The following is a 24,945-nucleotide window of genomic DNA, read 5'->3' as shown; positions in this document are numbered from 1 at the left end:
TTCAAAGCCTGACAGATTCAATTAAAATTCCAGCAGAAATTAAAGTACGAGTTTAATTTAAATTTCAAAATCAAGACTACTTACAGCTGTGACACAGTACCATTTAAATAAACTATAAAAAAGTTTATGCAATATTCACTGATGATTCAAACTCCAAACAATTAAAACTGAAACATAACATTTCAACATGAAAAACATGTATCAAGTAGGACAAATACGTGACAGGAAAAGAGTTCTTACCTTCATAGATAGCTTTGAAGCCTTGAGCACTGACAGCAAAATCTGTGGTGAAACAGAGGGTGAGGATAGATCCTGTGCTCACAATAGATGATGGAAGCTGAAATCCAGATAACCTGCATAATAAGAAAGCACAAAAGAGTGTAACTTAAAATAATAAAGCACATGAGTACATGTGATGAGCATTATGATGACCATCATGTTTCTACATACCACCTGCCAACGCATGATGATGCTCTTTACCCCGACACAGTCTCAACATTCACTGCAACATTTCAAACATGCTCTAGAGCATTTTAGCCCTCCTATTTTAACATGTCTATGCATTCTCAAACACAGCACACCAAAAGAAAAACCTCTTTGTATCTATTGTTTTGTTGGGTTTGTTTTTTTTTTTTTCCAATGGGATTCCTCTCAAGGTAAGGACAAGTAGATTCAGGATACCTAGAAGTAGATACCCAGGCATTGAATCACAGACAGATACCTAGCACAGTTTGAAATAGCACGGACTATCCTGTCTGTCCTCCAGCTGCTGCTCCAGAGAAAGCACTGATCTCATATGTTCAATGTCATGTACATTAACTGACCAGAAATCAAAACTAAAAAAACCCTTCCATTTAACAGCTTAAGAAAAATTACCTTACATTTCCTACCTTATCAGCAGCCTTACGTCAACATACAAATTGGAATTGTTCATAAGCTATAATCACATTAAAAAACTGCCATTCAGATAATTTTCCAAAATAAATGTTTTGATTCATTTTGAGGATAAAACAGATGGATAAAACCACTTACGTCCTTTACTGAAACCTCACTGAAAACAATTCATTAAACCTGGCTGATACTAGTGAGATGTTGGTTTCTTAAAAATTTCACATAATTGAGATGTAAGATGCCACTACTGTCCCACAAACCCAGAAGTGTACTGTCAGCTTACATTACCAGCTAATTTTTGTATTTTGAAATAGGGGCACATGACTCACTGGATGCAGAACAACACACCAGAAAGCCACCTTTTATTCAAACATCACCCTGAAAGAGCTTTTTGATTTCAGACATTGGAACAGCTCATAAAAATAAAAAGCAAAGAAAGAAACACACACACACATTTTTAATCTGGATGGTCAAGACAATACATGCCTTTAAAACAAACAAACAAAAAAAGTCTTTTGAAGTTTACTGTACAATGATGCTATAGTTCATCAATTGGCATCTGGAAGTGCAGAAGATAACTGTAAACAACATACTAGTATAGCTGTATCACTTTCTTTGCAAAATTAGGCTTATTACAGACTACTCTCGTATGTAAAAACCATAGAAAAGGAACCCCATGCTTGAATTACATCAGTAAAGTGGTTTCCCCATCTCTTTCCAATTTTGAGCTTTGGAAAACAGACTCATATGAGCTGGTGATCACAGCAAGGAGAACTTTAAATACACATGAAGGCATACAGTCAAGGCAACATAAGTCAGCAAAATTTCTCCTTTCTTTTTAAGCAAGATTATCTTCCATGTGCTAATTAGCTGCTTGCTCTCATCTTTTCACCTTCTGTGTACTTGTCAACCTATTACTCCTTTTCCACCTCATTTACTCCTATTCCAGAAACAACCAGGTTGATTTTTTCCCCTCAGTCCTCAAACTGCAGAACTACCACAAGGCTTGCCACATTTTACATTCAGAATTTTGTGGGTTCTCTCACCTTCACTAGACATTGCACTTCCTAGGGAAATGTGCCTCTTGTTCTATTTAATAAAGTAGAGTGGTTACCACTACTGCCCTACATCTGGAGTCTTCCATATGAGCTCATTATTAATTTAGGGTATGTATTTTTCTGATCTTACTTACACATCACTTCCCTCTGAGAAGGGATTCAAAGAATTCTGGGCTTAAGGAGGTGGGTTGTTTTTGGTTTGTTGGGTTTTTGTGGGTTTTTTTTTTTTTTGGACAACACTGCAGTTTCTTGGAGCAGAAAACTAGCATGCATGGTAGGAGAAGGACGGAAGGGAAGAAGGAAGGAAAATCAGGTTGAGACACACAGAGAGAAGCAGCTAGCCTCAGCACTTGACACTACACAGAAAAAAAGAAACAATAAAAAGACAAAGATGTTATAGCACTGCAAAACCATACAGCTTTACAGCTTTAGCTACCTCAATCCTGATCAGTGTTCGCTCTACTTGGTATGGATTTGGTTCATATAAATGAACTTATCTGAACAGCAACAAGCCATCCCAAGTTCTTGTTACAATTCCTAGACCCACCTGCTTTGATTCTGTTACAGTAATAAGTATCACTCCTAAAATATGGATTCTTTATCTGCTCAATAAATAAAATTGTTTCTATAGTATCACCCTTGAAATACTAGAAGATTATTCTTTAGAATAACTGACACTGCAATTCACATTAAAAGATGACAAATATGCCCTTTTATACCTTAATCAGTACACTTAAAGGTTTTACAGACATAGGAAACAGCAAGTATGTGGAAAACTTCAGGGAGTTAGTACATCAACCTGAAATCTATTGTGGGGTGTTGGGTTTTTTTTCCAAATTCTTTACATTACTGTAATCCTAAAAAAGATGGAAAAGTCTTGAATAGAAAAACTCTGTATTTGTGTCATTCAACAGATTACCTAGGTGTTGCCTTGTTGCCTGAAGTATTTCTGAAAACATCTTTTGATAGTATTTAAATAAATTCAGTGAGACCAAATGCCATGAAATTGAGTGCAAACAAAAGATAGACAGCAGATGAAAATCTAAAGTGTTAAGACATTTCCAGAATTAAGCCACTGCTAACCTACCAAGTAATTTTTTCCCCATCTTACTATCATTTTCACTAGGTAGTTATCGCTCATGAATCATAATGTGTTCTGCAGATCCATTTCGTCATGCAGGAAAAAAAGGGAAGGGGGAAAAAAAAAAAAAAAAGTATCACCCCCCTTCATGTGTTTCTTTACTTTGGAAATGCATCTTGGCAATTATCCTGTACGCCTTTACTGCAACCAGAAAATGAACTGTTTAGACGGACAAGTGTATGTGCTATTGATACAGGGGGTTTAGCCAAGGTACAGGGGGGTTGTACAGGGGGGTAAAGGAATTTTGCTTGCTTAAACAAAAGTATTGCCTGTTGAAAATACCTATCATCCCTACCAAGCAGTACCAAGACACTAACCACTGATAAAGGGAGAAGCAGATGCCTGGTTCCAGTGAGAGCCAGGTTTGCGGCTTGGACACTGACGAAACCCTAAGGCGCATGCGTGAAGACTAAAAGATGAAAAGTTTAAGAGGAGGAAGACTCAATTACTTCATCTTGAAGACCTCTACTCATAGAGGAAGACTCATTTACTTCATTTTGAGACCCTCACCCATGACCACGGGGGCACTGCACACGCACAAAGGACCTTTTAGCTCATTATAATACGAAGCAGGGATAGGTCCTGAATATGTATAGGAGTGTTGAGTAATCCACTGTATAGAGGATAAATGTAGAGGGAAAACGACTCTGGGGTGCGCATACTTTGGAAGAGCTATCTCCATGCACCTCAGCATTGAATAAAAGCATACCTACTTTACAACTTTAACGAGTTTTGGAGTCAACCTGCATATCACTAAGAGAGTAGAATCATTTCCAGTCCCTATGCTAATAAAGCTGTCATTTGGTAAAACTTGCACGATTTCATACTGAGCATATGGCAATACTTTAAGCTTAAAATATTGCTATATCCATAACTTTCAGTAGCGTTAATCTGCAAAAAAAATGCACACACTAAAATAGTTTTTAACCACAGATGGAATATATTTAGCTTGTCTATAAAGAAACAGAACTTGTAATAGAAAACACACTGGTAGACCAGTACTGAGTTTAGCTGCTGTTTGGGGGGAAAAAAAGCCCAACAACCAAAACACACATTTGTTTTTCATTGTCATTTCCTAGATCTTGACATTCAGGCATTTCTAGTGATAAGCTCTACAAATATATAAGGGTTTTTTTCAGTAGTATAGCAATAGATCCAGCTGGCTCTGCTCAGAGCTTCACCACCTTCTACTTATGAGGGCAGATTTGGGGACTTCCGGGTACTAAACATACTACTGTGCAGCAAGTCCTCTGGGGGTCAGAATGTGACAAATTTTTTTATGAAGGTTTAACAGTGTTCTTGTGAAATTTGAGGGGGGAAAAAAAAAACCACCCAAACAATGACGACAAAAAACCTACATCCATAAGAACCAATTCTTTTTTCAAATTAGGACAATGAAATCTATGAAGACTATTATAATTAGGATAATCAGATCTGTTAAACACCTTTAGAATTGTGCCTGACACACGTATACACACATAAGTGTATTTAAAAGTGTAATTCTAAATTCTGATTAAATGTCCCAAAAGCAGTTTTGGGCAAAACATAGATTAATTACAATATCCAATATTCCTCCCCCCCTCAAAAATCAGCACCATAAAGATACAGGTCATTAACTGCCACAAGAAACACCAAAGAGCTGTCTGCAAACAGTTTTGTACCTTTTCAGGTTTTACATACTATCATTAAAATTGTCATTTCATGTAGAGGCCATTCGTAAGTTCACTCTGTATCAAACCCACCACACCACATGAAAACACAAAGTTATTGGCAGGGACTACCTCAAAGATCATGATGATCAACCACAGATCAGAAAGTGAGGCAAGTCAAAGGGCACCCTTAAGGCCTAAAGCTTCAGGCTATCTATTTTAGTTCTCTACTGCATCACAGAAGCTGAATACTAAGTACAACATAATGAGAATGTTCAAAACGGGGTATCTCAGAGTTGGCATAACTTGAAATCATCCGAGAACTACACTGTCAATAAAAAGCAGGAAAACCCCTTCCATGTTTTAGGCATCCGGTATCATCAATAGTCAATAATATGTATACACAACTTGGCATCTGAAGAAAAAGCTATCAAGATATGCCTCTGGGGACTCCAGGCATTTATCCTTATTTTATTCATTTATTTATTACTGCCTTTGTGGTGGGCTGACCTTTGCCAGCTATCAAATCCCCACCCCACCCACCCTCTTCAACAGGAAGGAGGGAGGGGAGGCGGGGGATGGAGAAAATAAGATGGGAACGCTCCTGGGTTGAGACAGTAACAGGGAGATTAATTACTAATTATTGTCACAGACAAAACAGACCTGATATGGGGAAAATTAGTTTAACTCATGCCACTTTAAATATATTTAGATAGTGAGAAACAAAGATAAATCAAACCCCCCCCCCCAGCTCCCCTTCTTCCCAGCCTCAACTTCACTTCTCAGCTCCACTGCCTCTCCCCTCAGGCGGTGCAGGGGGATGGGGAATCGGGGCTGGGTTCAGTCTGTAACAGTTCAATTTCGCTTCCCTTCCTTCCTCACACTTTTACCTGGATGCAGAGTGGGCTCCGCACAGGCTGCGGCTTCTTTGGGAAACATCCACCCGCTACATCGTGGCGTGTTCCACGTGCCACATGGGAATCGCTACTCTGACACCTGAAGCACGTCCTGCCCCTCCTTCTGCACTGACCTTGGTGTCCGGAAAGCTCTTTTCTCTCACTTTTTGTTCCCTATTCCCCCTCTCCACTGTTTCCTCTCCTTCCTCACATGTACCTCCCTGAGGCACCCCGACCCCGAGCTGCTGGGCTGGCTCAGCTGAGCCCTGCGGTTGGTGGGTTGGATCCGATCCGGCTGGAACCGGCTGCGTCCGGCAAGGGGCAGCCCATGCCTCTCTTCACAGAGACTCCTGCAGTCTCCACTGCTAGCGCCTGCGAACCTGCACTAGTATGGCCTTGGGGGTATGGTCAGAGAGCACTTCAGAAGCACTGTGTTACTGTGTGCCTCAAAGTGTATTAAAAAGTCAAATCATTAATATGCTATCTTAGCAATTTGAATCAGTTTAAACTTCCTGGACATATCTGGACATAAGAGAAGGTGGTAGCTCCAGTTATTCCACAAAAAAAAAAAATAGCAAAAATAGCAGCAACACTGTGAGAACAAACATGGCTACAGGATACACATACATAATATGACAGCAACAGGAAGAGTTACCCAAAGGTTCAGACACATAATGGTGCATAAAGCCAGGAGATCAGCATAACCATTCCAGCAAACCAGGCTGCTGTTACCTGCCGTGCTTGAAACCACAAACACCTTATCTTAGTAATTTACATCCATTCTGTTGCCAAGAAGTGAAGATTTAACACCTAACTCAGATACTATCTTGCACATAAAGGAATGAGGTGCTACCATAAGATTAGTACTAGATCTATAATTTATAACCGATTTTCTATTACAGAACAGAACCTATGTGTATATATATATATATAATCACACTACTCCCAGCCTTTTTAAGTCACAGAAAAATGGAAGACATACAGAACAATTGTTCAATGTCACAATTTTCATTCAAAGGTTCCAATGCAGTGACTTTTCTCAAGCTTAAGGTACAGTGACTGTTCCCTTAAAAAAACTACAAGAAACACTGGGATGGGCAGAGCCCCAGCTCAGAGAGCACATCTAGTCCTTCACACAAGAATCGCCCCTTACTTCTCCACCTCTCCAGCATAAAGAAAATACACAGCAACACCTCCTCACATTGATGAATATTATTCACCTTTGTTTCCTAAGGAAAAAACTAAAAGTAAAGAATAATTAATTCAAACTCCTTAGCTCTCACATTTCTAACTCTAGCAGTACCAGATCTTCCTCAGTGATGCTTTCTCCAGCTTCAGGTCCTCCCAGTTTATAAGCCCACAGCAACACCTCAGTAGTACTCTTCCAGTCCTGTCCCCCCAGGAAACTAAACTCAAAGCCACCCCCATCAGAAGGCTACAAGATTTCTTCCATCAGCTGTCTCACTTATACTGCAGGAAACACCTGCAAACCCCTTCAGCTGCTCTCTGATCCCTCATTTGATTAATTAACACTAGGTGCTCCTCTATCCTACTAACTAGAGGTAGTTAAGGTGTGCATACCTCATTAAAGGAGGACTGGTACTAGCAGGATGCAAAAGGCTTATCTTTCGTTTGGATGTGCTTTCTTCTGCATTTTAAGATTTATAATCTCAATAATTAGTTCTGAATAGGCAAGAAATAGACTTTTTAATTCAAGCCTTTCACCACATAGCTAAATACATATGCATTTTTTTTCCATCATATGGTCATATGAAAGCTTCCTGATGTTTCCTGTGACTTTAGCTTAACTAGGAATTAATTACAGGAATTAATATTTTCCTTGTAATGGAAAGATGGAAACCATCAAAGAGAAAAGCTCCCTCAGTAAAGTCCAGAAGGTACCTTATAACCAAACCCCACAGATTTCAGTCACTAAGCAGAAAGAAGCTGCAAGCTGAATAATTTTGACATACTTAGCCTTCAGAAAAAGCAGTTGGTTTCTCTGGCTGCCACCAAACAGCTATAGTAGCAAGGCTTACATCTGCTGCAGACAGCCCTGATGCTGCAAAGCAGTAGCCTGCAGTTACTGTGCATTAGTAAGGGAGCAGGAAAACATGAGACGAGTTGGCCAGCATGGAACCTTACACAGCCATGAAGGGGACAGAAGCGGAGGCAGGTCCCAAGAAAGCAGCAGGCTGAGGGCTTCAAAGGGAGCACAGCTGCTGGGAAAGGCCTGGCAGAGCTGGGCAGCCGGCAGGCTGCAGCCACTCCAACACGGTGGGATCACACAACAGAGTTGAGAGGGCAATTCCCAGAGCTCTTGCTGCCAGTGGAAGGGCCTAGTGGGGTTTGTTACTCATGCTGAGAAGAGAAGGGCTTGCCTAATGGGAAATGACAGCACTTCCCCACAGTCCCAGGCTCCAGAGTAGCTCAAGCTGCAGAAGAAAAAAAGAGCTTATGTCTGAAATGCGGTCTCAAGGACTGGCGCCAGGCAGAAAAATGAACCACTAGACCACGGCACTGCTCTATGACTATGCAGAAATGCCTTTTTTTCCTGGCACACCTTATGATTACACCATGTATTTTCTTATGATTTCTCCCCATTGTACACAAAATTCAACCACAGAAATGGCTTCATATGCCTCAGTGCTAAATTACATTGAAGGAAAATATAGCTAATATTTGATAAAACTGGACAAAAATAAAGTAGTGCTGTAAAGAGTGCCAAAAATAAAGTACTACCATAAACCATTGATGCCAAAGGGATAAACACAGTGCTTTAAGACAAAAAAGTTATTTCAGTTACTATAAAGCTAATGACTCCTTGTGTTTCAGAAAAAAACAATTGAAACTTCAAGTAAGATCATATAACCCAGGTTAACAATTATATGAACAGACTACATTTCTGCCTTCTAACAGTACACAGGTATTTAGACCAAAGGCACCTCTCAAGTATAAGCCCAGATGGACCTAGTAGAAGTAAAATTACACAGGTGTAAATTAAAATGTAATGTGATTAAATTAATTAATAATTATATTCCAAATAAGTCCTATTTTTAGAAAATTATGTTAGGTTTCATAGGCTGAATTAAGTCTTCAGGCCACTTAGCTATATCCCTGTATCTGTTAGCTCACTAATAATAGTATGATGAGTTTAACAATAAAAGCAGAGTAGTAAGACCACTGTTAGTAATAGATTACAGGCAAGATTTAACATATTTTAATTAAAAAAAAACCAAAAAACAGGAACTGAGTCAGCAAAACTAAGATCTCTCAGTGATTTTGCCACCTGTACATTGACAAACAGTTTAAGATATAATCTTAGAAAACATTTGCATTACTCAGTTTAAGCTTCCTTACTTGAGTTCTGTCTGTTTATTCCCACATATGGATGTCACATCCTGTTCAATCATCTTCTTGGTAGATATGTCACATTAATCCACAACAGTGAATACAGTGAGCTGTTATTTACCATCACCTGTGAAGCTAGCCTGCATTTCCTGTCATAAGGCTTTAGAGAGAGGTCTGTGCCAGGTTGGGAACAACACTACAGCAGTGAACGCTTGATTCAAATTCAGAATAAATGAGGATTAATTTTATTTGAAAATTTGTTTTACAGATCCATTGTAAATCATCCATAATGCTGTAGAGCATATTCGTGCTCCCACTTGTGAGTTGTTTGGAAATGAAAAATGTACAGCACTCTTCATCTGAGGAAAAAAAAAAAAAAGAAAAGAAACCAAAACACCCAAAACCTCAAAAACCTATCATAGGAACATAAATGATATTTTATGTCTCTACTAAATGAATGTTAGAGAGGAAAACGTTTGTGAGCAGGACTCTTTTTCTCTTCACAGGTCAGCCAATAATAACTGAAAAATCACCCACATTTCCACCTCCCTAGGTTTTAGAGGCTCACCTTTTATTACAGTATCAGAGCACCTCTACAAAAATCCAGTGAAATGAAGCCAGTCTAAATGGAAATGGAATGATAACAAGTGACATAGAAGCCCATAACACACAAAAATTGCCAGAGGGGGGCATATAAATCAATTTCTGAAGCTTTCTTTTAACATTTTTACAAATTGGATTACAGTTTGCCAACTGAGAAAAAACTATTGTAGCATTTTTGGTGGCACCACTTTAAGCAAAAGGCCTTGAGGAAAAGAATATATGCTTGCAAATATTTAAATAGGTCAGATTTTAGTACCAAGAGCATAATTTTGCTTTGCAGCAATAGGGAGTTATGTAAAAAAAAATACGTTACTGTCCAAATATGAGTGCATTTAGCAAACCATTTACATAGTGCTCAATGTAGATTTGTGCCTAGAACTTTATTCTGAGGACGTATGAAGCTTCAAATATGGCCTATGGTACACGGTACAATTTTGAATATTTACATGGCTTTGCAGATTTCCATTATCTGTTTTGCACAGGATAGTCTGTCTGGCTTGTTTTTAATGCTCAATTCAAAATACGTACTAACATACTCATGATTGAAGTAATTCCCATTAGTCATCTTGGATCTGACTGTTCTTCGACATTTTTATTGAGACTTATACCCTTTTGGATTAATGAAATAAAATAGGTCATCTAATTAAATATTTGCATGTTTCTAGAGAGTTAAATATTCTATTTTTAGCATTTTCTAGCCATTATTTTTTTCAACTGCTCTTGCCAAAATGACTTTTTTTTTCAGCATATTGCTGATTAGAATTCTTTTTTAAAAGAAAAAGAAAAAGTGATGCAAAGATAAAAATAGCCTATTAAAAAAAAAAAACCAAACATTTTCATCATTCTCTCATTCCCTAACCAGACTTTAAAGATGACTTCTATATGGTTTTGCAAGATCTGAGCTTAATTTTGTTTACCTAAATTTATATTCCCAGTATATCAGTCAGATCCAAAATACTAGAAGTTAGATGCCTTAATTTTTCTATGTCTTAGTTTTCCATTTGCAAAATTACAAACTACAAAGATTCTTTTGAATTCAGAGGGCTGGAGCACCTCTCCTATGAAGAAAGGCTGAGAGAGTTGGACATGTTCAGCCTGGAGAAGAGAAGGCTAAGAGGAGACCTTAGAGCAGCCTTCTAGTGCCTAAAGGAGGCATTTAAGAAAGATGGAGACATACTTTTTAGTAATGCCTTTTGAGATAGGATAAGGGGTGATGATTTTAAACTTAAAGAGAGGATATTTAGAATAGAGATAAAGAAGGAATTTTCTCCAACAAGGATGGTAAAACTCTGGAGCAGGCTGCCCAGAGAGGTGATAGATGCCCTGTCTCTGGAAACAGAGAATTTAAAAGGTCAGGTTGGACAGGGTTCTGAGCAACTTGAACTAGTTGAAAATGTCCCTGCTTATTGAAGAAGGGATAGGATTAGATGAGCTTTAAAGGTCCCTTCCAGGCCAAAACATTCTGTAATTCTATGAATTTAAGTATATTGCAAATATTAGACAGATTGAGAGTTGGGAATAATTAAATAGGAGGGATATATTTAAGTACTTTAAGTCAAGGCAAAGTTAAAATAATGTGCTATTGTCTCATTTTAAGAAATTTGTTTTGGTGAATGAAACAGGACATCTCCAGATTGTTTGCAATTTAACTGGAAGTGTTTGTTAGAGCTGTAAGAAACAACATTCTGTACTTAAGGAAGAACAACTGATGGAGTTCCAAACTCAAAAACTTTTGGAACAATTGATTGAGACCTTTCCTTCACCTTCTGTGTCTTTCCAAACTATGTATATTTTCAGCTTAAAGAATCTTCTCAGAGTGTTATTATATGCTACACATATTCTGAATATGTCCCTAGAAGTCTTTTAGCTTGGTAAAAAAAAATATATCCTGTTTCAGAACTGAGGAAAAGATTTTACTTCACTGTCACCTCATTATGACTTTGCTTTTTTTTTCCTGAAGCTAATTGTTCTGACAACTCTATTTTAAAGGGGTTAGACTTTGACAGTTTTAGACCATCTGCACAAAGCTCACTATATTAACTTTCTGCTCCGATGTTTTACTCCCAAGAGCTATGACATTCTTTTTTTCTATGGAAGGCTTTGAAGTCTCTATTATTTCTACTCATCATACTTCAAGTTCCATACAGTACATATCATTTACTACTGAAATGCCTCCCCTCAAAATTGCTGTCTGGTGCATTTGTCCTTTATGAGAAATAAACCTAGTGGGTATTTCAGTGCATCATAACGTTCATTTTATCTAAATTTAACCTAGAAAAAAAAACCCCAAACTTTTGTAAATAACTAGTTTTGATAGTTTCAAATGGCACTTTTAAAAGAAGTGGCTAGTGCTGCTAATATGAAATAATAGCCAATTCTGGAAATGTTTGAGAATTTTGTGAGTATTTTGGGCTAACTCTACACTTTTATTGTATTAAGAATTATATACTCATATTTTCCTTCATTATATCACTTGTCATCTCTTTTGTATGTATTTTGCAATATTTAAAACCTTCTGGAAGGTAAGTTGTCTGTGTAGGTCAGTGCTTCAATTTAAATCTCATTCTTATGTAGAGCAGGAGTAGACCGTAAAAGGAAAGAGGAAAGCACAGCACATACAAGAATATCTGACCTAAGCAATCAAGACAGAGAGTTGGATTTCAGCAGTGGATCCATTTACTTTGCAGATAGGTGGGACTGAAGAGCAAAGCGGTGGTGCAGTTTCTTTCTTATCCTGTAATATGGACCATACACTGCGACAAAGATCCAGAATCCTTAAGAAAGCAGCACACTTAGTATGTACCTATGAGAACTGATGCCGGTTCTTAATATATGCTGAAGCCCTTAATTTTGCATCCTTGCTGATATCATTACCCATGTTAACAATATTTAACTACCACATTTTTAATCTTTTTTTTTGGCCATTGTATTTCTTTGGTATAGCAGTTAATCTGAATCTCAGAGTACATTATCTTTTATAACCATTTTTTTTTCTTAACTTTTAGAGCAAAAATCATTATGTTGAAATGTCATTTATCATTATTTTCAGAATATCCTTGCCTCATACATCCCTGTTTCAGTATATGGTATAGTATACTGTACTGAATTCCCACTGTGATCTACCTCAAGTTGCTAGCATGCATACAGATTTTAATGATTACCCTCAAAGTGCTCTCTTTATGGTGCCACCTTATCAAAGTGTCCTCTGATCAGTAGATCTTCAACAAATTCAGAACTAATGAAGCAGAATAATCTCCTATTACATTCTATAGAGAACAAATTTTGATAGCTTCAGCCTGAAATATCACATCCCAAAAGTAGGTTTAGAAATATGTCTTAATTGAGAGATATTTCATCTTTCCTTCTGAGCATTTTCTGATTATATTTTAAGTCACCTCGGTAGAGGTTTGCCCTAGGATGCATAATTTGATGCTTGAGCTCCTCCTATCAGAACATTCTATCTTGTTTTCCCATCCTTTAATCCTTACACATATAATATATCATTTCAGGGCTTATGATCATCACTGAGATTATCTATAGTAATGTCAATTTTAGTTTGGAACAAATTGTTTCTTATGGATGATTTGCCCTAACAACTGTGTTTAGGTGAGTCATATTTTGCTAGTTTAAAATGATCTCATTCAAAGTGCTTCTTCCAAAGAAAGTATGTATGGAAAGTCTTTTTTTGGTCATACTTTTAATTTCAGCAAACTTTCTCTTAAAAATGTATCATAATATTTATATATTAGGCCCAAGAAATGGGTGGTGCCTAGTTACCTGAAGCAAGCTATGTATTAGGTAAATTTTGCTGTTAAATGTGTAATATCTCTGCAGGGAACTGGCAATGCTCTGCATTATCTGTTAGGCTATTACATCTCACTTACACGGATGATCTTGTGATTCCTGCCTGAAGCTGCCCTTAGTTAACCATGTGTGTCCAGGTGATACAGCATCTTGAATATCTGAACGCTGGTAAGAGTTTTAGTTTTGTTTGCCTTTAACACAGTCTTTGATACCACTAGCACACTCAGGTGGTCTGTAGGTTTCTGACACCCATTTCTACAGGCAGCCTACAGGCTGCCCTGTAGGCAAGAGAAAGAGGGGGCAGACATAACAGTGGTTGAGATGGCGGAAGTTAATACTGAAGGAACTGATATTGCAGAAAAATGTTTTAATTTTATGCAGGTGTGTTGGAGCTAGATGGTCTTAAAGTTCTTTCCAACCCAAACCGTTCTATGATTCTATGATCTTAAGACATTCAGAACCTGAATCTTGTCATTTTTTTTGCATGAATTTGAATAGGAGTTTTAGTTAAGCCCATTGCTTAGCATTTCTTTGTATTTGGATATATTTTTATTGTCAACAGGCTCATATTTATGTAGAAAAGTTAGTAAAGTTTAGCTTTTTCTCATGAAAGTGCTAACTTCTTCTAATTGTTATTATTTTAATATGGAATAAGATGGCTTTGGTGAAATAGCTCACCAAGTCTCTGATGACCTTTGTGGCCAGAGAAAGGTTTTAAGACCAAACCATTGTGAAAGATTCCACATGCGTGTGGAACAGTCATGCTACAGTAGTACTTAGCTATTCCCCTGACAAAGTGTTGTTATTGAGATTACCTACCTCTCCAAGTAATGAGTGGTAGGGAAATGGGCAAGAGAAATATGAAATAGCTAAGGAGTTATAAATACTATTCAAATGTATGGTAGAACAAATACAAAAACCAAGAGATCTTCTGAGACCAAAATAATGGGCTTCAGAGGAGCCAGCTGTGCAACTGAGAAAGAAAAGCAGATGTGAGTGAAAACTGGTTGTTCAAAAGTGATGAAGAAGAAAGAAGCCATAAGAAGGAATGTCATGTTTTATGAAAAATGATGGTATCTTTAGTTATTTAGCCTTAGTTAACTCTTAAGAGAATTTGGCTGACCTGACAAAGACTCTCCCACCAATTCTCACAGAAGAACTTACAGGGGACATTAGTAGAGACTGCTGAATACTGAACTGAATGAAAATAATCAATTTTCAATGGTATTCTTTTTTATTATTTCTTTTTAATGTTCCAGATTCTATTAAGCTGCACGTAGCAAATGAAGAAATAAACCATTCTCCAGCATTCAGCTCCTACATTGGATCAACAACTCTGAAAGAAGCCTAGACAGATTAACCTCCACAACTAAAGTTTGCCTTTTTTAAACACCTGTTACAGAAAAAAAAAGCTGCCTGGGCTGAGAGATGAGATGGGGTTGAGAAAGCAACTGAGAAAACTGTGTAAAGTGAATGGCAATTCTCTCTGCTAGTGAATTAGAATAAAACGGCAAATGCCAGCTAAGAAGATGGAACACAAGCCAAGTGTGAATGCTGCCTTTCTTACCATTGCTGTTAACAGAACCATCATGGCTTACAGAAGTAGGGTTTGCTCAGAGGTCAATTATTAATATGAATGCAAAGTCTGTGTTTCAAACAGCTAAACAAAAATGAGTTCTGATGTTCCAAATGTAAATTCTTAAGGAAAGAGAAAGCAAAAGATGAAAGGAGGGGATAGTTAGTAAAGTACCACCCTAAAAATGGGAAAAGGAAAAAAAAGAACAACTGAAAGAAGCAAGAGGTATGCAAAGAAAAAAGAGAGCGCTTTGTTCTCTCTCATTATACTTTTTTAAGCTCCCCTCTATTGTCTTTTGATTTACAGTTCTTTATACTTTCGCATACATTTTCTTAAACAAAGAAACCCCTGCTTTGGTGTGGTCTTTGAATTTTCCTGTCAGCCATTTTTTAATTCCCGTAATTCCATACTACAATGAAAAGGTTTGATTTCCCTTCTCTCTCTTTCTCTTCAGTTAGCTACTTTAATGATGGGTGATAGGGTGTGGGGTGGGAGGGGGGCTGCTGTTATTACATTTCCTTACTAGCAGACTCTAGTGCTTGCAATCTGTCATTATTCACCCTCTCTTTCTTATAAACCTGTATTTGATCATGATATGAAAGAGATATATGGACTCAATGACCTAATCAAGACATTTTAGCCTATCTACCGCAGATCTGTAGCTGCAGTTTTATTGTTACTCCCTGGCGAAACTACTCTGGGTTCAGCCAGGACACAAACACAAAACATGCCTTTTATTGATTTGTTGATGGAACAAATCAATATGCAGAGAAGGACTTGGGGGTGTTGGTCAACGAAAAAATGAACATGAGCCAGCAGTGTGCGCTCACAGCCCAGAAAGCCAACCCTATCCTGGGCTGCATCAAAAGGAGCGTGACCAGCAGGTCAAAGGAGGTGATCCTGCCTCTCTACTCTGCTCTCCTGAGACCTCACTTGGAGTATTGTGTGCAGTTCTGGTGTCCTCAACATAAAAAGGACATGGAACTGTTGGAACAAGTGCAGAGGAGGGCCACGAGGATGATCAGGGGACTGGAGCACCTCCCGTATGAAGACAGGCTGAGAAAGTTGGGGCTGTTCAGCCTGGAGAAGAGAAGGCTGCGTGGAGGCCTCATAGCAGCCTTCCAGTATCTGAAGGGGGCCTACAAGGATGCTGGGGATGGACTGTTCATCAGGGACTGTAGTGACAGGACAAAGGGTAACGGGTACAAACTTAAACAGGGGAAGTTTAGATTGGATCTAAGGAAGAAATTCTTTACTGTGAGGGCGGTGAGGCACTGGAATGGGTTGTCAGGAAGGTTGTGAATGCTCCATCCTTGGCGGTGTTCAAGGCCAGGTTGGATGAGGCCTTGGGTGACATGGTTTAGTGTGGGGTGTCCCTGCTGATGGCAGGGGGGTTGGAACTAGATGATCTTAAGGTCCTTTCCAACCCTAACTATTCTATGATTCTATGATTCTATAACGCAGAATACAGAATGAGAGCCCTTACATCTTTTAATATCCATATGTTTGGTAGTATTAAAAGCTTTCATATTACCTGTGTCATTTGATCTGGGATGTATCATTTAATTCTGAAAACCTGCCTATTAAAATAAGCCACTTTTCATGTCAGTATCTATTCTGTAAGTGGTTTTAGCTTTGTTACCATATTAAAGCCAAGAACAACTGATGTGGGAATATAGGTCCTCATGGAACACTTGTTCTATTTAGGATATCTAAATTTGTTTCAATAATTTCAATGTGTTCTTTATGGCTGCGTTTCATTTTTGGCTGCTTCTTCTTGACTGTTTGGTAAGAGGTAGAGAGACTATGATTCCTTTCTGGTTACGTTTATTTGGAAAATATTTTTCTGTTCTATGAAAATGCTCATATTTAAAAATATAAATAAATCCTTTTTTATTTCCTGACAAGAACAAGAATTTGTGGGATGTCGTCCTTTTCCTGTGACTGGAGGCTTTCAGATTCTGAGGAATAATGAATAAAAATTGATCAGATTTAACTCTCCTACATCTCAGGCGGTAATTCCTGAAAAATTGCCTATTCTGATACAGGTGGTTGCAGCTGCAATAATAATGTCCTTTTTGTTTTAAGAAAAAAAATAATCCTGAAGTTGTCAGCTCTTTCCTTTTCTACGTTTTACTGAACAAGCTTATAAAATGTTGATAAAATAGTACCTTTTCCATCGGAAAAAGACCTTTCACTTGAAGACACCAAAGTAATTCTTTCCATACCCTTCATCTAGGAGACAAATTCAATTATGACTGAATAGAATAATACATATAATTTTGCAAATCACAGCATCTTAGATTTACATTTACTATGTGATGATTGAAAGGTAAAGAATTTAAAGATCCACAGCAGATAATACACTGACAAAACTGGTAAGTCAGCGGATATAAATTTCCTAATGATCTGACTACATGAAAAGGTAATGTCAGGAAGGAAGCTACTAGAAGTGTGTTTGAGTTCAGGTTTTGGACTAGTCTTATGAGAAATTTTTATTAATAGCTGAACAAAATAACAGGAACATGATAATGAAACAAAACCAGACAAAAAAGTTGACAATAAGGGGGAATACAATAGCTTATAAAATCCAGATATGATTTAAATTATGAGATAGCATTGAGAGGTGGATTAAATAAAGATTGTGAAGTAAAATAGACATCTCTTCAGAAAGGATGAATCATTCTTCTTTCATTAATTCTGAAGGAAGCTGGCCTGACCGCTCACCTAATTTTACAGAGATAAAATTAGTTGAGAGGACTAATACTTGAGAGACTCATAAAGAGAAATTTGCAAAAAAAAAAAAAATCAAACCCCACAAACCCCACAAACTCAAGTGAGTCACTCCAGCAAAAGGCCATTAAGATGCTTGTGGGCAGAAGGGCATGACCAGTGTGAGGAAGATGATGAGGAAACTGGAGAAAAGGAAGATGACCTAAACCAGTGTTTTATGGCCTGTGAGGAAAGGATTAACGTAGAAGATGGAGACATATACTCTTCTCTGAAGCGCCTGTTGAAAGGATGAGGCACAGCAGTCTGGCGTTGAATACCCAATACAAATTTAAGCCATGGTTTGTATAGTCTGCTAGTACTGCCACAAGCTGCCAGAAACAACTTCTTCTGCTTGACATACAGTGATCTTTCTAGGACCATTCATTGCCTCAGTTCATCCTTCCAGAAAACCTCTGATCATCCTGCTTTTTTTCTGAGAGGTACTATTCCTTCTATTTTAGGCTAATGATACTGGTATTGTGGAGTATTTGCATAGTAAACATATGCTTTTTGAGTAAACACTATTCTTGTAAGACTGGAAATTAAGCAGAAAAAATAGCAGCTGAAAATGCCATGCTGAACATCATATCAATCTGACAAGTCTGGTCAAACTATTAACCTAAGCCACTGCAACAGTCTGAAAATGAAATCTCTTTGGCAGCTGCCTTGTCAAGAGAGGAATACAGGAAAGCTCGTATACCCATACTCAAAGGCGTAATTGGTTAATTAGATTTTAAAATACCGATACTGAAATAAACTAGTAATAGTTATTTACAGTAAAATATTTTAGGTATTACTTACAATGCTGCATATCTGTACAATTAATTACATTAATAATTATATTAATACTTCATATCTATATAATTAATTTCTATATATATATACCAAAACTTGTATAAAACATCTTGAAATATGTATTGGTAGTATCCAGCATGTATAACCATAGTTGAAAAAAATCTAGTCTATATGAAAATAAGGTGCTAAATAAATGTAAAGTATTAATTATTCAAGTCTAGCTTACCAAAAGCACAACCAAACCAAACCATGAAAGAACAGTTAAGATCACTGTTAATTAAGCTGCCTCTCACCAAGACGCAGATAACCCAAAACAGACAGTTCAAACTAGCCACCACCACAGCCAGTGATGGAGAAGAGAAAAAAGAGCTTAATCATTTTACAGTCACATATTTTGCACAGATTCTGACTTTCCATCCACATTCTTCTATAGACAAAGATTAGTCTAAATATGGCATATGGAAATTAAATCCCACCAAGCAAAAATTTTCTTGTTTAATGTTTCTATTTTTTTTACTACATCACTACATTATTTTTTTTTTTTTTTTAGTCATTGAGTCTTTAATCTAAGATCAATCTATTTTTTTTTTTTTTTGAACTGGCTTCCCTCCAGTTGCTACAAACTGAGTTTGAGGTACAGTATCCAAAACTGGATACCACACATCAGCTAATGTCTTTCCTGTGTGTCCTGGGTTCAGCTGTAACAGTTGTTTTTCTCCTTCCCAGTAGCTGGTGCAGTGCTGTGCTTTGGCTTTTGTCTGAGAACAATGATGATAACACACTAATGTTTCAGTTGTTGCTCAGTAATGCTTACTCGGATCAAGGACTTTTCAGTCTCATGCTCTGTCAGTGACAAGAGGCATGCGAAACTGAGAGAAAGCAGAGACAGGACACGTACCCAAACTAGCCAAAGGGATATTCCATACCACAGCACATCATACGCAGTGTATAAACTGGGGGGAGTCACCCAGAAGGGCAGATCACTGCTCAGGTTGGGCTGCGTATTGGTCAGTGGGTGGTGAGCAATAGCATACATAATTTGTGTTTATTGTGTTTTTTTTTTCCTTTCCCCTTTTAGTTTTATATTCTCTCCCCTTGTTACTTCCCTTATAATTATTATGATCAGTGGTAGTTTTGTATTATACCTTAGTTACTGGACTGTTCTTATCTCAACCTGTGGCATTTACATTCTTTCTATTCTCCTTCCCATCTCTCCCGTCACTCCACCAGGCTATTTACAATGGCATTTGAGAATTTTAAAGATTTGGAATATCCTTTGAATACCATTGAAACAAGCCTGCTCTTTTTGCTGGAAATCAGCATTTTGTAATATAGTTCAGGTCTTGTTTAAAGTTAAACAGCTATCTGAGAATACCACCAAAAGATCTTTCCCGAGGCTGGACAGTCATGAGTATCAGGGTGTGTAGGATAGTATGGGCAAGTACCTAGGCCAGTGGGCCCGTCCACTGCTTTGGAACTTCCCTCCTGAACAAATGCAAAATCTGGAATAGCTAATAGAACACTTGGACAAGGTGTGCGGTTGTCCTGGCAATACTGGAGAGGTACAAATCACTGCAACGTGCTGGGGCTTGGCCTATGCCTACCAAGCCCTGCTCAGCATTATCCAGTACCCTCAGGGGGAAAAAGATGTCTATGGATCTGATGGCAGTGTAGCCAGTTTCACTGTTCATTCTAATACATCTCTTTTACATAATGGTGCAATATTTTCTCTCAGTAAATAGAAAATCAGAACTATTTCTTTAGTGTGCTGTAAAATCCTATTTTACAATCAAGATAAATTACTCACTTCAAACCATTAATCCTTTTATCTGAATATTATCTCTGAATAACTCCCATGAATGCACTCTAGGAGGTAGACAGACAAGTGAGTGGGTTTGCAAAGGAAAGGTATAGAAGAAAGTTTGTTTAAATTGTGATGAGAATTGAGATCTCTAACCTAGACTCTGCACACTTCAGTAGTATGTGACAGACTAAACATTTCTTCTAATTCTGAAATTGAAGTGTCTGACTAAAGTATTCTATTCATGGATTGAGTTGATATTACTATTGTGGGACCTTGTGAGAGTGGTTTGAAAAGGTCCCTAGTTGTTTACTGTAAAATAATGTCAATACTGCTGGTTCTACTGGGTTGCATTTTTTTAATCATTGGAACATGCTTTACCACCAAAATGGAATAGTTTTTGTCTGCCAATAAAGCGATGCACCAAGGTTTAGGTAATCTTTCCAAGTTTCTAGCATCAATCATTCCTTTCTACATTTATGCAAAATTTGCAAGAAAGCTGTAATTTTCATGATTGATAATGATAGCTTCATTTAGTTTGTTTTGTATCTTTGTTAAATATTAATGTTCGGTGTTTGGTTTTCTCTTTCTAACCTTCTGTTTATTAAGGCCTTCACACTATTTCATGAAGGTGGCTGAGCCGATGGAAGTTAATTCATAATTAGTTTTCAGGCAAGTTATTATTATGATTTTTTTTTCTCCTTGTGATCTTCCTGAGCTACCTTGAAGAACTTTGCTATTTTATTATTTAAATGGATTTACAGTGAAATCATCTGCTATTACTTGATAACCAGTATTGATTTCAGTGAGGGGTCTATTAAGAAGAAGTATAGATTAACACTTTCACAATTTAACCTTGATAGGTTAATCCTGGAGAAGAGAAGGCTTCGGGGAGACTTTAGCTCATTCCATTGCCTAAGTGGGGCTACAAAAAAGCTGGAGAGGGACTTTTTATAAGAGCAAGTAGTGACAGGACAAACAGGAATGGCTTTAAACTGAAAGAGGGTACATTTAGATCAGATATAAGGAAGAAATTCTTTACTGGGAGAGGTTGCCAGAGAAGCTGTGGCTGCCCCACCCCTGAGAGTGTTCAAGGCCAGGCTGGATGGGGCTTTGAGCAACCTGTCTATGGAAAGTGTCTCTGCCTTTAGCAGGGGATTGGAACTAGACGATCTTTAAGGTTCCTTCCAACCCAAACCATTCTGTGGCTCTATGATTCAATGATTTTATCTCCACTGAAAATAAGCCATAAGTAAATTTAAATCCATATTTCAAATCTAAATGACATAATATTTTAAGTCAAAACTCCATATACCTTAGAGTAAAACATTATGGATGTTGAAACATGTTGACATATCTGTGACTAGTTATATATAGCTCTTACATAAAATACCTGTAACAAATACAAGATAGAACAATAATCTGTGTGGATGGTATGCAACCCACAAGCAATATAACACTCATGTATAACTCATGTTCAAAGATTATACTGAACTTTTTTCCCAGTTACTTTCTAGGTATTTTATGGCAATGTGGATTTCACTTTTCTGTTATGCACCAGCATCCTCAAGAATGCTCCCGAAGAAGTTGTGAATGCTCCATCCCTGGCGGTGTTCAAGGCCGGGTTGGACAGAGCCTTGGGTGACATGGTTTAGTGCGAGGTGTCCCTGCCCATGGCAGGGGGTTGGAACTAGATGATCTTATGGCCCTTCCCAGTCCTAACTATTCTATGATTCTATGATGAAGATTCAAAAGCTAATGCAACAGCATTTACTGAGGAATGTGATGCTGCCCAGCTGTGTTTTATGTCACTGGCTGTATTAGCAAATAGGGTCAGAGAAATAGTGCGATTTTGCTGCGAGCCTGTCATCTTCTCCACTTACCATGTGTAGGTTTGGAACTCTGAGCAGTTTTGATGTACATGAACTAGATATTCCCAGTGCTTCAAGGGGCCATTAGGTTAAAAACCAGCCTGTTAGCTACACCATCACTGACTCATCCAGTGTGCACATACACTTTCTGTCTTCAGTGAACCTTGCGTCATATTTAGTAGAAGCTTTTTGCCCAGGAGCCAGACTAAATCTAACTTGAAGCAAAGCCCCTGACCTTATACAATGCAAAGGTGCAGGACTCTCAGCATCAGCCACTTCTCTCTAATAGTCTGCCACTATTCCACCTAATTACTTGCTAATACAGGAATAGTCTTTCAATGCCCTCAATTTACTGAGTCATTCACAACGTATAAACATTTCTACAGGCATAAAGAAGCAGAGTGTCCTAAGGTAGTTTTAGGTAAAACATGAACTCACATAAACAGCATAAATTAGCCTAGACTGCATTTATTACTTCAATCATTTCTAGAACTAGCTTTTAGTTCCTTTATGTATATATTTAAAGCATTTTTCAATAGGCTTGTAATAAGTAAATCCTAAACTATTAAGTGGCAATATTTTTTCTTTACAGTTGTGATTATTTCAAAATCATTCTGTTTCAATTTCTTAGCTTTGCAGGACCTGGTTTTGGTGTGTGATCCCTAAGACAAAATGCAGCTGCATTAGGCATCTAAGGTTTTTGTGTGTTACACAGGGAAAGTTAAATGCCTCAAACCTGAAGATGACAGTGATGTGAGGAATAGTAACAGACTAAGGAAAGGGTTAAGAGTTTTCTTCAAACTATGTATTGATTGCCTTAACTTAGTATAGGGAACAGGTATTTTCTTGTTCTTGCTAGTCTTGTAGTTGAACTATAACCCAGAATAGACTAGGTAACCGAAACACATTGTTTAAAATCAGGGACCCTTTTCCCTCAAGAAGATGAATGTCTGACAGGAACTTGTTTCAACTAGTCTCTAGAATACTTAAGATTGCCAGCTGGGGAAACTGTGCCAAGGGTGAAAAGTGCATAGCGAGGAAGACCTCTTACTTCATCCAGAAGACCCCGGCCCAAGACCACCAGATGGCAGTACACAGGTGTAGAGGGGAGAGGAATGGTATTAATGAGTTCTTGGAACTAATTGTAATAATTTCCTTCTATGCTTGTGAAATCTGATGAATATGTATGTTTGTGTGTAATAAATATCTAACTTGAGCTCTCGGTGTGCGAGTTAGGAGGAGCGATCCCCTTCGCACCCGGTGCCGCAATAAATATACCTGCTTTATAACTCTTTGTGAGTTATGAAGTTCTGTTCCGTAAATCAACAGAAAACAATGCAGGAAGTTAACTGTCTGGGAAAGGTTTCTCCATCCTAAACCTCCTCATAGCCAAGGATCCTTGCAATGTCATGTGATAAGAATGGCTATGTCTGAGTCACTCCAAAAGGATATCCTTGCTACTCAAGTAACTAAATGACAAAATCTCCTATAGATAGTATTTTCTCTGGGAAGCTAGTGATGTACACAGCAACTCAATGCTGTACATTGAGTACACAGTAACTCAATCACAGTAACACTAATCTCTGTGTGAGACTTGTTATTGTCTTTTTTTTTTGTCTTTGGTGTTTTAAACCCAGTTCTTTTAATTCTTGGGTGATAACTCCATTAACAAAGTTCTGAACTAGTCAGAAATATTTTTTATTGCTTTCAGATAAAACCATTCCACTGCTCAGAATGGATCTGAAGATGCATGGGTTTGTATGCCAGTAACAACTGGAGCAAGCCAGGTAGCTGAAGGGATTCTGGCTTCCATCCTTTCCTCCACAGAAATCATATGTACATTGTATAGCTACTGTTTCATACAAAAATCATCATCATTCCTCAACACAGGAACCCAGAAATCCCCTGTGAGCATTACACGGAATTAGCCAGAAAATTAATGCCTGTCTTTTCTGCAATAACCCTGAGGCTAGTCCCCCATCTGGAGTGGGTGGCTTACATTCACAGCTTTAAGAGTTCCTCCTGTATGCCTTTATATAAAAAGAGATTGGATACAAAAAGTTTGATAAAAATCTACAGAAATCCTGAAGTAAGGGCTAGAGCCCAGAGTCCCAATTCACAGTGTTTATTGCAGATAAAGAATGTTCAGTTCAGTAAACAGTAACTGTTTAATTTACAGAAAGCTGTAGAACAACAAACACTGTATTCTTTGCTGTGTAGTGATAAAGCTTCAAAATGCAAAATGAGGGGAGATGGATGCTTACGTATTTTATAGAGAAAAGTATGAAACTGAAAAACCAAGAGAGCATTCCTGCAGTTCTAAATTCTGGTAGAGATGATCACCCTCTTAAGGCTTTCAGAAGCAAATTACTCACTTCTATTGGCTGTAAATAGAATACAGGCTCTCAATTTAGGAAGATGCTATCTTAAAGCATAAAAAGATCAGACCAGATTGCGTGGGCTAACTTGAACCATAGCTGTATGACAAATTTTCAGGTCAGACAAGAAGACTTAACTTTCCTTCACTGGTTTCAGGCAGCAGCTGGGTAGGCATTTTCATACCTTTGGCATTTAAAAATGTACAACTAAATAGCTTTTAGCCACCTACAGTCTTGCCTGGTGTGGACCTGCATCCACTGCACAACTCTATGCTCTTCAGTCTTATTCAGATACAAAAAGTTGCAAAGTCTGCAGTAAATCAGTGTTGAATATCTGCTGTAGCCTGTATTTTTTGCCT

General features: G+C 37.8%; 1 protein-coding gene across 1 annotated transcript in view; it reads right to left on the bottom strand.

Moving 5' to 3' along the window:
- Positions 1-24,945, bottom strand: part of CSMD1 (CUB and Sushi multiple domains 1) — a gene marked incomplete at both ends in the record, with an annotated part of 1,184,444 nt that overhangs the window by 830,245 nt on the left and 329,254 nt on the right. The window contains one exon of the mRNA XM_080616376.1: positions 241-353. Within this exon, the coding sequence (XP_080472502.1) occupies positions 241-353 (113 nt within the window). The remainder of the gene's footprint in view (positions 1-240; positions 354-24,945) is intronic.

The sequence above is a fragment of the Psittacula echo genome, assembly GCF_963264785.1.
Source record: "Psittacula echo genome assembly, chromosome: 4".
Lineage (NCBI taxonomy): Eukaryota > Metazoa > Chordata > Aves > Psittaciformes > Psittacidae > Psittacula > Psittacula echo.
Note: the sequence above shows the minus strand (reverse complement) of the source record. Positions and strands in the feature narration are given on the sequence as shown.